Below are 12,937 nucleotides of genomic sequence, written 5' to 3'. Positions count from 1 at the left end.
GGCGGATGAACGCTCCAGACGTTCGCTTGCTACGGAGGTTGTATTTGAGCGTTTTTTTTACAGCTGTATCATTATTCGGGAAGAATAAAGTCTGCTTCGAGTATGCAACTCGTGTTTGTCCCCTCTGGCCCAAACCAGCCGCAGTGACGACTTCTCACACTGCGGTTTGGGTGTCACAGCTCTGACTAATGGGGCTGGCACGCTGGCGTTAGAAGGTAACTTCCGTGTCTAGCACTTTGGAGCGTTATTACAAGAGTAACCCCCCAAAGCTCGAGCAAGTAGTTCCAGATCACGAGTACAACTAACCAGCAAGCCACTGATGGAAAGTCAAGTAAAATGTAGCCCTTTATTTAGTACGCGCAGAATGCATCTTGTATTTGGTACGAAGATATGTCCACACAAAAAATAATGCAGCTTTGATGCAATGAATTCTTATTATTTTGTCTGCAGCATTTCGTGTGACACTGGAGAAATTGCATTCAGTCTCAATACCTTGGCGTGAAAATTTGTTGGCAGCGTGCGGGCACCGGTCAACCGCTTGACCAAGAACTGCTTCCAGTCTCCATGCTTGTGCTCAATTGCTGCAATTGACATAAACACGTACAAGTGTTAGAGTCGCTACAACGCCACCTCACCTAATGAGAATTAATTACTGTTGCATGAGCCACCATTGTTTTCAGCCAGTGCATTCCACGCTGGTTTTGATTTTTTTTTTTTCTGTAACGAAACATTTAACGATGCAATTTTCAGTACTTCTTTCGCATTTGAGGTAAGTTATACATATATTTTTTTTTTTGCATCAAAGTATTGCAGGACGGTATTTATTATTATAGGCGCTACTATAACCTTGCAAACCTTTCAGCGTGGCTTGGCTGTGGGTGTCTGCATGCAAAAATATAAAAAGTAAAAAATAGCAGAACAGCAATATTTTGGCAAAATGTAACGCTAAATGCAAGCATGCTGAAGCCAAACTCAATGAGTGAACAAAAGCTTGGGAAATCAACACCCAATGTTAGAATGCATCCCTGCAGCCCTTCATGTCATGCCCAATTCAAATTACAGTCAAACCCAATTATAACAATACCGCTTCAAACAATATATCGGACATAACAATGAACAACCGCGGCACCGTCAGCTTTACCATGTATTCTATGGTAAAATAAACTGCATACAGCAATGCATTTATGGTAGCTTATCGGTTAAAATGATAAATCTGGTCACTGCGTGCCAACCCTGACAGAAAAAGGACTGGACTCAAAGATACTGCAACTGCACCGGCCAAACCACACAGGAAGCACTAAGAATAATCAGGCCCGTGCCGGGACTTCGTTTGCACTAAAATCTTTCAGCTGGACGCCTAGCAGAGAGGTGTCAACAAGCATGGCAGTCAAAGCTGACTGATTATGGGTTTCTGCCAGGAGAGAAGTGAAAAGTGTGAACCACTGTTCCCCTCATTAAACTTTCTCAAGCTTGTGATGTTTTCTTTGTTTTTATGGCTTAACCTCGTTATAGCAATGGTATTTTCATGACACTTCAAAATTGTTTTAAATGGGTTTGACTATACTAGTATATTTCCATGTGTGCTGTGAAGCTAGGCACTAAAGAAAATATCCTGAAAAACAAAACAAAAAACTATCTAACGAGTAACCATAGTCTCAAGGGTACCAGAAGCTTTTGCTTCCTGCATACTTATGAGGCAAATCAGTATACACAAGCTTTCATCACATATTTTACTCCGGGAACACTCACTTTTGGGTGGTACAAGAGGCTTCCCTTGTGACGCACACCAACCCACAGGGTGGACAGCGTCTACACACAGGTTGACCCAGAAGTCCTTGCATTCATCCATTCCAAACCCCTCGTATCGAAGCTTGGCCATGTAGCCTATCATTGCGAGAAAAAAAACAACACATACACAAGATGTATAATTAACAAATCTACCCACCTACCACGACTGCATGACCAGTCTTTACAGGCCACCTCTGGCGGAAAGATTCTTGTACACCTGGCTTTCACTGGCACTTCACAGGCTTTCAAACCAACTGTCTACTGACACAAATGTTGAATTGCCAGCTACTATACGGGCAGCTACAATCGCCAGTCAATAATCTACGAGGCAACAAAGCAGCATGCAGTATCGAACGTAGGGTACTCGAAGGTACATGATGAGGAAAAAAAAAATGGTAAAATTTCTTAACTTTGAAATGTGTAACTTATTTTTAGGCCAGCCGCAAAACTCTGCAGCAAGCGTAATACTATTGCTACCAACCATATAAGACACACAATGACTACTTGGTGAAGATTGTAAGAGTGCTACCACAGCTTCTTTAGAGCAATAAAATACATTTTAGGAACAATCAATACAACGGCAACAAATGAAATCTTGTTTTCAATCCTTCCAGGTTATGATAGCTGGAAGGTTTTTTTGCCTGCCTGCAAAGTGGATGAATGGGAATGGAATATATAAGTGTGCCCCTTTTGAACCGAGGTGGTGACAGTTGTCACCATGCTCGTTTTTATTTTTTTCCCCTTATATAGTGAAAGCTCATTACTTCGAACCTCAATAATTGAATTTTTCAGAAGTCTATGTATAAAACAGTCTGTTGAACCTAACTCAAGTCGGTTCTGCCACAGACACTTCAAACTACACGCTACCATGTCTGGGTTGCCTGGTGCCGAGCATACGGACAAAGAAGTGCCCGTGCGATAGGGCGGCACAGTTATGAAGCCATGCATCTCCAAAATGGGGTGAGAAGGTAGAACCAAGTGAAACAATGAAAGAATGGGTAAAGTCAAACTGCCACCATGACTGGCATGACTGCCTGTTCTGTGTTCCACATGCCCTCAGAGACTTGCAACTAAATGCTCCTTAATTAATTCAGAAATACAGTTAAGTCTTGCTGATTACGCGGTCGCAGCCAATGCCCCTGTAAGGCTATGTTGTCAGACTAGCACGCGCTACGAGGCTTGCACCCGGTAAGGCCGCATCCAGGTATGATTGGCATTGAAAACAATCGTCAAAATAGCACTCTTCAAACCTGAACTGCACATTGTGGAGTTGACCACGAACCTCTGACATGCGCGCAACAGCAGGTGTGGCGAAACAGGAACAGCCTCGGCTCGGGTAATAGGCAGGCTACTTAGTTTCGGTTTCAGTTTTATGAGCTTTGCACCATTCATGCCAGCCTGCAGTGACGGTGCAAAGGTGGTGAAAAATTGATCAATGCCCCAGTCCGGAGCCGTAAACGGCAGCTATCGACTGCGCATCAGCCAGCTAATCGATCGCAGTTGCGCAGCATTTTGGACGCTCATTCGCAGCACTGGGCGTTTCCGCCCTTCCATCCACAAGGTTCTTCCATTGCTCTGAAAATGTGCGCTAGTCTAGTTCTGTTCGCTGCGTTGAGCAGTGAAGCCCAACTCACAACACAAGCTGCTTGTGAGGGAGCACGCCATTATTGTGTCACACTGGAAGGATGCAGGGGAGGCCCTTACCATTTTCGAGCAGTTCTGATTTCATGTTGAAACAGCATGACCGCAATAAAGCATTAGTGGGAACGTGAAAAACAACCAGTCTCACTACTATCGTCTAAAAAGCAGGCGACGGTAGAAGTTTTCACCAGATAAGTTTACAGTAATGCAAGAGGCTCTTGTCAGTTTTTCCGATGCCATTTGATAATTCGAACTTTTTTCCAGGTACCGTGAAGTTCGAATTAAAGAGCTTTGACTGTATTTCTTTAATGCTGTTATAAAGAGGTGAATTATTTTGCCATTTCCCTTACTAAATTTTTATTCCCACACTATCCATGCCATGGGCGCCTTCGGTACCTACGTGGAGCACAAGGAAGCCCTCATAACTGCTCAAGAACACCGCCTGCGCCTCAGCTGAACAACTATCCGTCCTTTCAGCAGCTGGGACGTCGTCACCACACAGAAAACGTTGACACACCACGAATCAGGCTACCATTGGCCACCCGTGGAGAGTAAGTACCATGTCCTCCCAATTCCAACCAACATGGACCCCCTACACCACGGTGAACGACGAAAGGCCCGAGCCAAGCAAATTCAACAAAATGTCATACGACGCAAAACGAACGTTCTGTACAATGACGCCAGCCCCTACCAAGGTCTGGCGGCTGCAGTAGCAACCGTCACAACCAGCCTTGGAGACGAGATAGCCAGCACCATGGTCCAAAGCCGAGCATAGCGGACGCTGGGGAAGTCGCAATCGCGCTTGCCATCAAGCATGCCTACACCACCGAGCAAATATAAATACAATCTTGAGTGACTCGCAGCAAGCCTGCAAAGCGTACCTCAATGGGGAATTCTGTCAAGCGGCCGCTCACATCATGAGAAATCACAATCCTGGTACACACACCCGCCACAGTATTATCCCGGCACACGAAGGCAAAGAGAGCAATGAGGCGGCCAACAGGACAGCCCGAGGTCATACATTCCGAGCCCCGTCGCCGTTTACCTCCGAACCTTCGTCTCCACTAACATACAGCGAAATAAGAAACTACCATCGACTTTGTCGCAGAACATACACAGATCCCCACATAGACCTCAATCGCCAGGAAGCCACTATATGGAGAAACATGCAAGCCCGCACACTACCAAGCCCAACCCGACACAATAAGATTTGGCCCGTGCAATACCCCACAAATGCATGTCCGGCTTGCGGAGAGATGTCCGACATCCTTCACATGGTTTGGAACTGTCCCGAACAACGTAAATCATACGGTTTACAGGAACTTAGCCATGAGCAGTGGGAGGCGAAGCTGGCTCACACAGAGCTCCCCCTTCAGAGCCAGCTGATCAGACAGGCCTGGAGGCCCGTATTCGGCAATGGTTTCCCGGACCTGGGTGAACCACCCACGTAACTACTTTATATAAATAAAGTTTATTCTCTCTCTCTAACCCTACGTCACTTTTTTTGCTTTTCAGCCGCCGATCTTACAATCGCTTTTTGCTAACTTCCACCGCAGATTCATTCACCTGACCACTCACTGTTATCTCTTAACCCTAGGGCTCCAAGAAGAGTGACTTGACTATGCCTGCCTCAACAAAGATACTGGTTTGTGGGGTTTAACGTCTCAAAGCGACTAAGGCTATGAGAGACGCCATAGTGGAGGACTCTGAAAATTTCGACCACCTGGGGTTCTTTAACGTGCACTGACATCGCACAGCACACAAACGCCACTCCGCTTCGCCTCCATTGAAACGCAGTCGCCGAGAACGAGATTCGATCCTGCGTCCCTGGGTACAGTAGTCGAGCGCCATAACCGCTGCGCCACCCCGGCGGAGCAACAAAGATACTATCACATTGGATACCAACCCACTGAAGTATAAGATGCTCAATTGTTTCCACGAATTTAGTAAACACTACATGTGAGTCATCATCTTGGTCAAATTTCTTTTTGTAGCTTGGTGTTCTAAGGCATCCTGATCTAGCATCAAAATGTAGGGCACTACATCTTGAGTTATCACATAACGATTCCTTCATGATTTGCGTTTTCCCCTTCAGATATAATTCTACACTGCTTTCGCTTCTACTGAAATAATCCTGTTTTTACTTTTTGTGTTTTTTACCTTCCGTTTAAAGCCCTTTATTTCTTTGCCCCTGTGTCCTGCATTCTTCTGGTTGGTTTACTAGTTGTTTTTCCACTGTTTTTTTAGTTAGAGGTATTTAAATACTTTAGCTGCCCATCTGTTATTGTCCAATTTACTCACAAGTTCCTCATATAATATTCTACTCTGAGGTTCCCAAGCTTTGAACCCAGCCATATCCCTCTGTACCACCTCGTTCGTGGTTTCGCCATGGGCGCCTACTACTAATCATTCAACACTCTGATTTACTCCTAATCTCTACTGTACCTCTGTCTCTAGGCACAAAACCACGTTTTCAAGAGTAAGCCTCGACATCATTATTCCTTTCCTAGTACTCCTCAATACCCGATACTTGTTGGACCCCAACAATACCCTCCCTATGCTTCATTATGCTGGCATCCTTACAGCCCTTCAACTAAATAAACTGAGCTTTACCATGTATATAAGTCCTCCATTTACCCATACCCTAAGATATTCACATTCTGTCGCTCTTCGTATTTCAAGGCCTTGCATTTTAAGCACCTGATCGGTTGAATCGGTAAAAACCACACGACCCAACTTAATTACGCTAAATGTAAAGCCTAAAGGTCCCCTTTACCTCCACAAGCATTAGCTAGAGTTTGCAAATCTTCCTGGCTACCTGCTAACAATACAATGTCGTCCGCATGCATTAAACTGAGGAGCCGCTGCCCTATGACCTTTACATCTAATCTATACATTAAAACTTAGATTACTTTCTCGTAGCCTTCTTTCTATATTTATCATATAATATCAACAGCAGAGGTGACAGAGGACAACCTTGTCTTAATCCTTTGCATACCTCGACAGTTTCAGCACTTATTATCCCTTCCCATGTAATTTATACTTCGCTATCTCGGTATATGTCCTGTAGAAAATCAGGTATCTCATGACTAACACATTCGTCTTTTAGTATGTTCCATGGGAGTTCCCTGATGACATCGTATGCATTGTTTATGTCTAGGAAGGCTATAGAAGGTTTTCCGTCCTAGCTACTTCTATGCATTCAGTAAGCACGAACCGGCTATCACCCAAGTGCGTACTATTTCTGAACCTGTTTTGAAGTTCTCCAAGTATCTTATTACTTTCCACTCATGACTGCATTTTTAATGCAGCCACCTGCATTGCCAGCCTGTATATAACGTATGTTATTGCAATCGGTGTGTAGGATATTATGTGCATCCTAATTACTTTATCTTTATAAGTCAAATTAATTTTACTCTGCTGCCAGCTGTCCAAAATTTGCTTATTCGTTATGACTGTTTCAAATGTTTATTTTAACAATTGCTTCCTTCTTGGACCAAGTCCATTAAACAGCTTGATTGGAATTTCGTCTATCCTCGCGGATGTGCATTAAGGAATAATTGTTTCCGCCTTTTAGATAAGTCAGTTCTAAGCTAATTTCTGTCTTGCTGCCCTATGTTCTCTCATTTGCGGAGATAATCCTACCATCACTTTTAAATGATTAAGCTATAACCGATGTAATGTAGCTCAGTGTCGTCTCCCTCTAGACATTTTCCCTCGGCACCTTGAGTCCATTCCTGCTTCCAGAATTATCCTGGTCCACCTTTCGTTGGATCACGAATTTCAGCTATCCAGCGATCAGTGGACTGCTTTATTTTACTCTGGACGAGGGCCTACCCTTCGTTTCTTTTTGCGATAAGATTCCCATTTTTGTTCCATTTCCTCCAGAGTTCACCTTCTTTGCCTCTCCTCTCTGCGTTCCCTTGAAGCTACTCGTTGTTATTCGATGGCTTCCCTAATTTAATTATTCCACCAGTTTCATGGCTTCCCCTTTCCATTCCAGTGGTTTGCTATTTTTACATCTTTCCTTTTCGTACTTATGAGTAGCTTCAGCTGGTTATAAATCACATTTTTCTATGGGTCGTTTCTCTATTTCTTCCTCAAGTCCTGCTGCTATTAGCACTATTTGTCATTCAACTTGCTTAAGGCGAAAGCACCCCCTCGCCACCCCTTCCGACAGCATGGTACGGGATGACAGCGACGGGGTTCACTGTGTAGCAGCAGCATAACTCTGAGTTTTATTGCAATATGGAACCTTGAGCACCTCTGACTCAAAAGCTGTTTGGAGGTGCCTGTTGTGACATGGGGGTCAGACGTGAACTGCTGAGTATGCGCTCCATCAATGAGGGGCACCTGCGCCGCCATATTAGGAAAGGCATGACCAGCTGGTATGGCTGCTCCACAATGGCGACAGGACGCACAATTACTGCACAGTTACTGCACAGTTACAACTACTGGTGGGGCATCAAGATGCAATCTTTTGACATGCATGCCATTTTCATAAAAGCAGAGAGTTCAACAAGCTGAGGTCCAAAGAACAATGATACAAGTAATATATGGCACAAGGAAAGCATAAAATACCTAAAGAAACAACTTGGGCCTTGGTGTAATGATGGTTCCCACCCCTTGCTTCACAACTTGCAATGTGAACTCACCTGCTATCTTGACCACAGTAGCAATCCAGTAAAAGCTGGTGAAGATGTGCTTGAAGCTTTCACAGTCTCTATTCTCTACCTCTACCTTCATGCCGACAGTCACATTGTCCCAGCAATCAGCAAAGGCAACCTGCACAAAAAGAAGAAAGAGACTAATGAGCTTTGCTGAATACAAAACAGACACCAGCACTCTTCGACATGCTCTACCAAGTATGCATCGAGCGACTGCAAAAGGAAAATACTGTTCCTCGTAGCCATGACGGTCGGCTGCTCAGCCCTAAGGTCGCTAGTTAGAATTCCGACCGCGGCATCTACATTTCGATTTCGATGGAGGCGAAACACTAACAGTACCTTGCAATGTTAGTGAACCAGAAGTGATCGGAATTAATCCCAAACTTTCGTGACAGCGACTGCAAAAGGAAAAGCTTGCACATATAAAGTCTCGGGGTTTGGACCGCTAATGCCGTTGCCAAAACCATCCTAAAGAGCAGACTGTGTGCTCAGCTGCCACGGCGTAGAAGCAGACGACTCACATGCTTGAAGCAAGAAACAGGGGCTGCCACAAAGTCGCTCTTTGTCAGGTACGGCTTCCAGTCAAAGGAAGTAACCAATTCTGCAAAAATAAATGTCAAGGGGTCACAAGACTGAAACACCACACCTTACTGTTCCCAGCCAAGTTGGCCTAAGAGCCATACTGCTCTTAGGCACATGCTGCTGCCAACTCAATAATAGGCTACCATTTTATCATTCGAACTTCATGGTATTTAGTTATTTCTAAGACGATCAACCAGATAAAACATTTAATAGCCCAAGCAGAGCACTGAATAGGCTAGTGACATGAGGATTAATAGCTTACATGCCACTGCTTGACATCCTGAGGCTTTCTTACTGCTTTTGACATCAGTCTGGCTATTTTTTAACACAATTTTCTTCTTATTACGATTCATATTTGTGCTATCTTCCTAAACATCTCGTGTAAAAGCTCTAGGGCTATGAAAAAGTTCCAGCATTCAAGAGTAGTCTCTGTATCGTCTCTTAGTGTAAAGTGCTACTGTGATCTCATTACTGACATTAATGACTTATCAGAAGCATGCAAAACACAATCAGTGCAGTCAATGAAGAAAATGCTTTTGCTGCTACACCTCACTTGCTGGAAGTTAGTATTTCATGTGGCTATAAAAAAAAGAAGGAAAGATCAAGTTCATCTGAGCAAAAATGGAGACTATTAGAACATATGGTGAAGCTAAACTGAACTCACCATGTTTGGGCTTAACAGAGTGCGAAACATTTGACTGTGAATGTGACACGGGACGTTTGGTCAGATTCTGTGTCACTGATGCCTGCAAAAAGAAGCAGCAATAAGTGGGTGGCTACTTGACTGCAACAGGTCTAATGAACAGTGCCTGGTGTTCTACACCTGCCACGGTGGTTCAGTGATTAAGATGCTCAGGTAATGAACTGCGGTACCCTGGTTCGAACCCGACCACGGCGGCCACATTTTGATAAAGGCAAAATGCAAAGGCATGCGCTGTGTGATTTTAGTGCACATAAAAGATACCCAGATGGCCGAAATTATTCTGGAGCCCTCCATTATGGCACTTTTTTCTCTCCCACCTTCCCCTTTCCCTTTCGACTCGGTTCAGGTGTCCGCCAAGAAGTGTGGCAGATACTGCGTCTTTCCTTTCCTGTAAGCCAATTTACATTTTTACTGGTGTTCTATCGGTCAAAGGCAGCAAGTGCTTACAATAAGCTGTATCAAAAGGCTATGAATTGATTTTGATAGCTTTACTGTGATCCAGTCACTTGCATTCGTACAGCTGCCCAGACGTAATATGAATGACAGAAAGTGTGGAATGGACTGCCGCCAGTGCCGTGGAGCAATAGTCATCGGGTCCGAGATAATGCTCTCATTATGTTTACGGCGGATGATGGTAGCTGGTGCACAGCTCACCACGTACAGAAAGCGCACTTGTTAGGTAGGCTTTTCTGCATGTTTTGCTCGCCTATGAGACCTCGAACACCTATGCATAATATGTTGCAGTTTTCTTACCTCGGCAAGCTGAAATGGTGTACTAAGATGAAACAGCTCACGTGCCTTGTGAGAAGTATGGAATATAATTGCAAGCAACAATTTTATTTCTTACCAAACCTTGCCGGCTGCTCTAGCTCGCTTTTGCCTTGATTGTTTTTTCTTTCCCTGATTACGAAACAATATGTGTGACTTCCTGTGGGGTTCACTTGGAAGCGCATGACATGGCGAGAACATTTATGTTGTCAGATCTGTAGCATTCATACGAAACTGGCGAGGTGCACAAGCTGCAAAAGCTGAGCACGCACTTCTGGTTCCTAGGGTAAAAAGACTGCAATGCATGGTCTGGGCGTATGGTGCCACATCTGCGAGCAAAGCATGGAGGAATCCTACGCAATGAGCATGCTGCCTACGCGGTGATTGGGCACAGTCGAAAAAGCAGTCAAAGTGAGTCACGCACCAGGTTTCATCAGCTGGTGTAAACGTACCGAGAGCCTGATCACTACTGCTTTGCAGCGCTGGCAGCAGTCCAAGCGCCATGCTTTCTGCCTCTTCATGTTTAGTCTGTGGCAAGCTGGACATTTGTCTTCTCAACAAATGTGCCAATTGCATCACTGATCACGTTTTCTTTTTTTCATCTGTGTCAAATTTTGTGGAGAGATCAATAAGGTAACAGACCTAGGAGCAAGATGAGACTAACCTTTCCACCACCAGATCGAACGAGTCCTCGAGAGCAGAGGACACTGCAGTAACGCTTAGTCTTGGAGTAGAAAGCGTGTTTCACACCAACTGTCCCACATCGTTCGCAGACCGCTGTAAAATGTCCAATGAATAGCATTACACAACACAAGCTGTGTAGATATGCAAAGCTTGGCAAAAGTGCAAAGAAAAAAAAAAAAAAAAAAGAGAGAGAGAGAGCAACAAGCAGTTCTGAACATGAAGGGTAAAAAGGAAGACCCCCTGTCAACCTGTAGCAATTTTCTGCAAAATGACTTAGCCCAGCGGCTGTCTCCCTAGTGCTCTTGCAAAGGAAAGTCAGAAATTATAGATGTTAGATACAATCATCGCACACAATAGTTATCATGTCTAAAGGTATCAGGAAAAGAATGATTGTATTCTGTGCTATCCTACTGCTTGATACAAACACTAAGTATGTATTATGCTATGTACTCCCATGGTTAAGTTTATGAATGCTGTGTATTATCAAAAGGCAATTTCATATCCGGTTTTGCACCCAGACTGGCATAGATTTACAAACTGCACAGTGTGACAAATTTAAAACAATGTGCTCTCAATGCATAAAAATGTCTTTGCCAGTCTTCTGTTCCACAGATATATGCTAGCAAGTGTACTTGCGCACCCTCTCTAGTTCAAACGTTTCGAGTTATGTGTTTGTGTCATGCACACTACTGAATGCGTGCATGTCCATTCTCTCTTCTGGCAGCTTGGCAGATGTGTGCTCTGTTGTGGGGGCCAGAGTATAGTTACTGCCTGTACAATGTACTGTAGGCGTCACACACGCTCGCGCACAGAAACGACAAGAATAAAGCATGCCACTTACCCATGCCATCCTTGCGAATGGGGGGCAGAGGAGCTTTCGTCCCATTGTGGGCGCTCGAAGGAGTATCTGTCTCGCTGTCTGATGAGGAGCTGCTGCCTTCGCTCGAGCTCGTCGTCTCGTCGTCATCATCGTCGACAACCACTCGTCCAGTCATCATCTAATAGCAAAGATGCGCGCGCGTTCTTGTGTCAAACATGAGCAACGCGCAAGAAAGGGCACAACGCCAACGCGGAAACGAAACTCTGACATCGCGCACCCATACTCACGGCTTGGCCCGATACGTGTAACTTTCCTTCGTCTCGCTTTGAGCGTTCGAAGACTCTACTGCTGGCAAAACGCTAGAATATTTGCCCAGCAGAAACGGTTGGATTTTCGTCTCGGGGTATTTCAGCGCCCTTCCCTCCGCTAAAGCGCCTCCGCGAATAGTGAGACCCAATAACAAAACAAGTGTGCGTAAATTTATGAAGAAAAAAAAAAAAGAAAGATTGTGGTCGCAACAATGCAATACGCGTTCTTTGAATCCTTTCTACCGGCCACGGACGCCGCACTCTCTCGATATGTCGTCAAACGCAGCGTCAGCTTGCGGTCCGTTTTTCCTTTCTTTTACGTCAGAAACTGCTCTCCTTCCCCCGGCAACAAAAACAGTTGGACCATGCGCGAATAAGCTCCGTAGGTAAAGGTAAGAACAGGCAAGCAGCAAGTCACCGCAACCTTGATGTGATCCGCAGCTGTTTCGTACATACACCTTATCGCCAAGACGATGCTGAACTTGTGCTCCATTTATGGGCAGCGCCTCATGAACGCGACCAATACAAACATACGCAACAGGCAACGCGATGGGTCATTATCCGATGAGGACGACGACAGCACATCTTTTCCTGTATGTGAAGCAGTAGCGGTGACGAAGAAAGCGGGTTGTGCCCGTGCCGACGGCTGCCATGCGATCAAAACATTGAAGCACAACAATGCGAAAACTAGTGGCGCGCAGGACGTTACCCGAGTTGACAAATATTCGTAGCGTTCGGTGCGATCGCGGAACGCAATTTTGCGTGTCTTGTAAAGAGTTTAAAAGCTATTCTCACCTCTCACAGCCTGGAAAACATCGTAGTCAGCAGCCAGCAGGGAACAGGCAGCACAGGACTGCAATAAAGCGGCAGCAACAAACTCTCCGAAAAAAGAAAAGTGGGAAGAACCACTAGCTGCGGGCGGTCTGGTCTAGCGTGAGATGCGATTTTTCCCAGCTCTGTGCGCCCAGAGGGAGCC

General features: G+C 45.0%; 1 protein-coding gene across 3 annotated transcripts in view; it reads right to left on the bottom strand.

The window, feature by feature from the left end:
* The window catches only part of LOC146191031 (MBT domain-containing protein 1-like), a 38,675-nt gene extending 25,757 nt beyond the window's left edge, over positions 1-12,918 (bottom strand). For all 3 annotated transcript variants that reach the window (XM_084601456.1, XM_084601458.1, XM_084601457.1), the window contains exons 1-8: positions 12,757-12,918; positions 11,675-11,831; positions 10,814-10,926; positions 9,343-9,424; positions 8,618-8,697; positions 8,085-8,214; positions 1,750-1,884; positions 493-581 (exon numbers count right to left, since the gene is read on the bottom strand). In XM_084601456.1, coding sequence (XP_084457582.1) covers positions 493-581; positions 1,750-1,884; positions 8,085-8,214; positions 8,618-8,697; positions 9,343-9,424; positions 10,814-10,926; positions 11,675-11,831 — 786 coding nt within the window. In that variant the 5' untranslated portion in view covers positions 12,757-12,918. The remainder of the gene's footprint in view (positions 1-492; positions 582-1,749; positions 1,885-8,084; positions 8,215-8,617; positions 8,698-9,342; positions 9,425-10,813; positions 10,927-11,674; positions 11,832-12,756) is intronic.
* Between the last annotated feature and the right edge of the window lie 19 nt (positions 12,919-12,937).

Source organism: Amblyomma maculatum, chromosome 4 (genome assembly GCF_055883805.1).
Source record: "Amblyomma maculatum isolate TAMU_Amacu chromosome 4, ASM5588380v1, whole genome shotgun sequence".
In the NCBI taxonomy this organism is placed as follows: domain Eukaryota; kingdom Metazoa; phylum Arthropoda; class Arachnida; order Ixodida; family Ixodidae; genus Amblyomma; species Amblyomma maculatum.
This window is presented reverse-complemented; position numbering and strand designations above follow the sequence as displayed.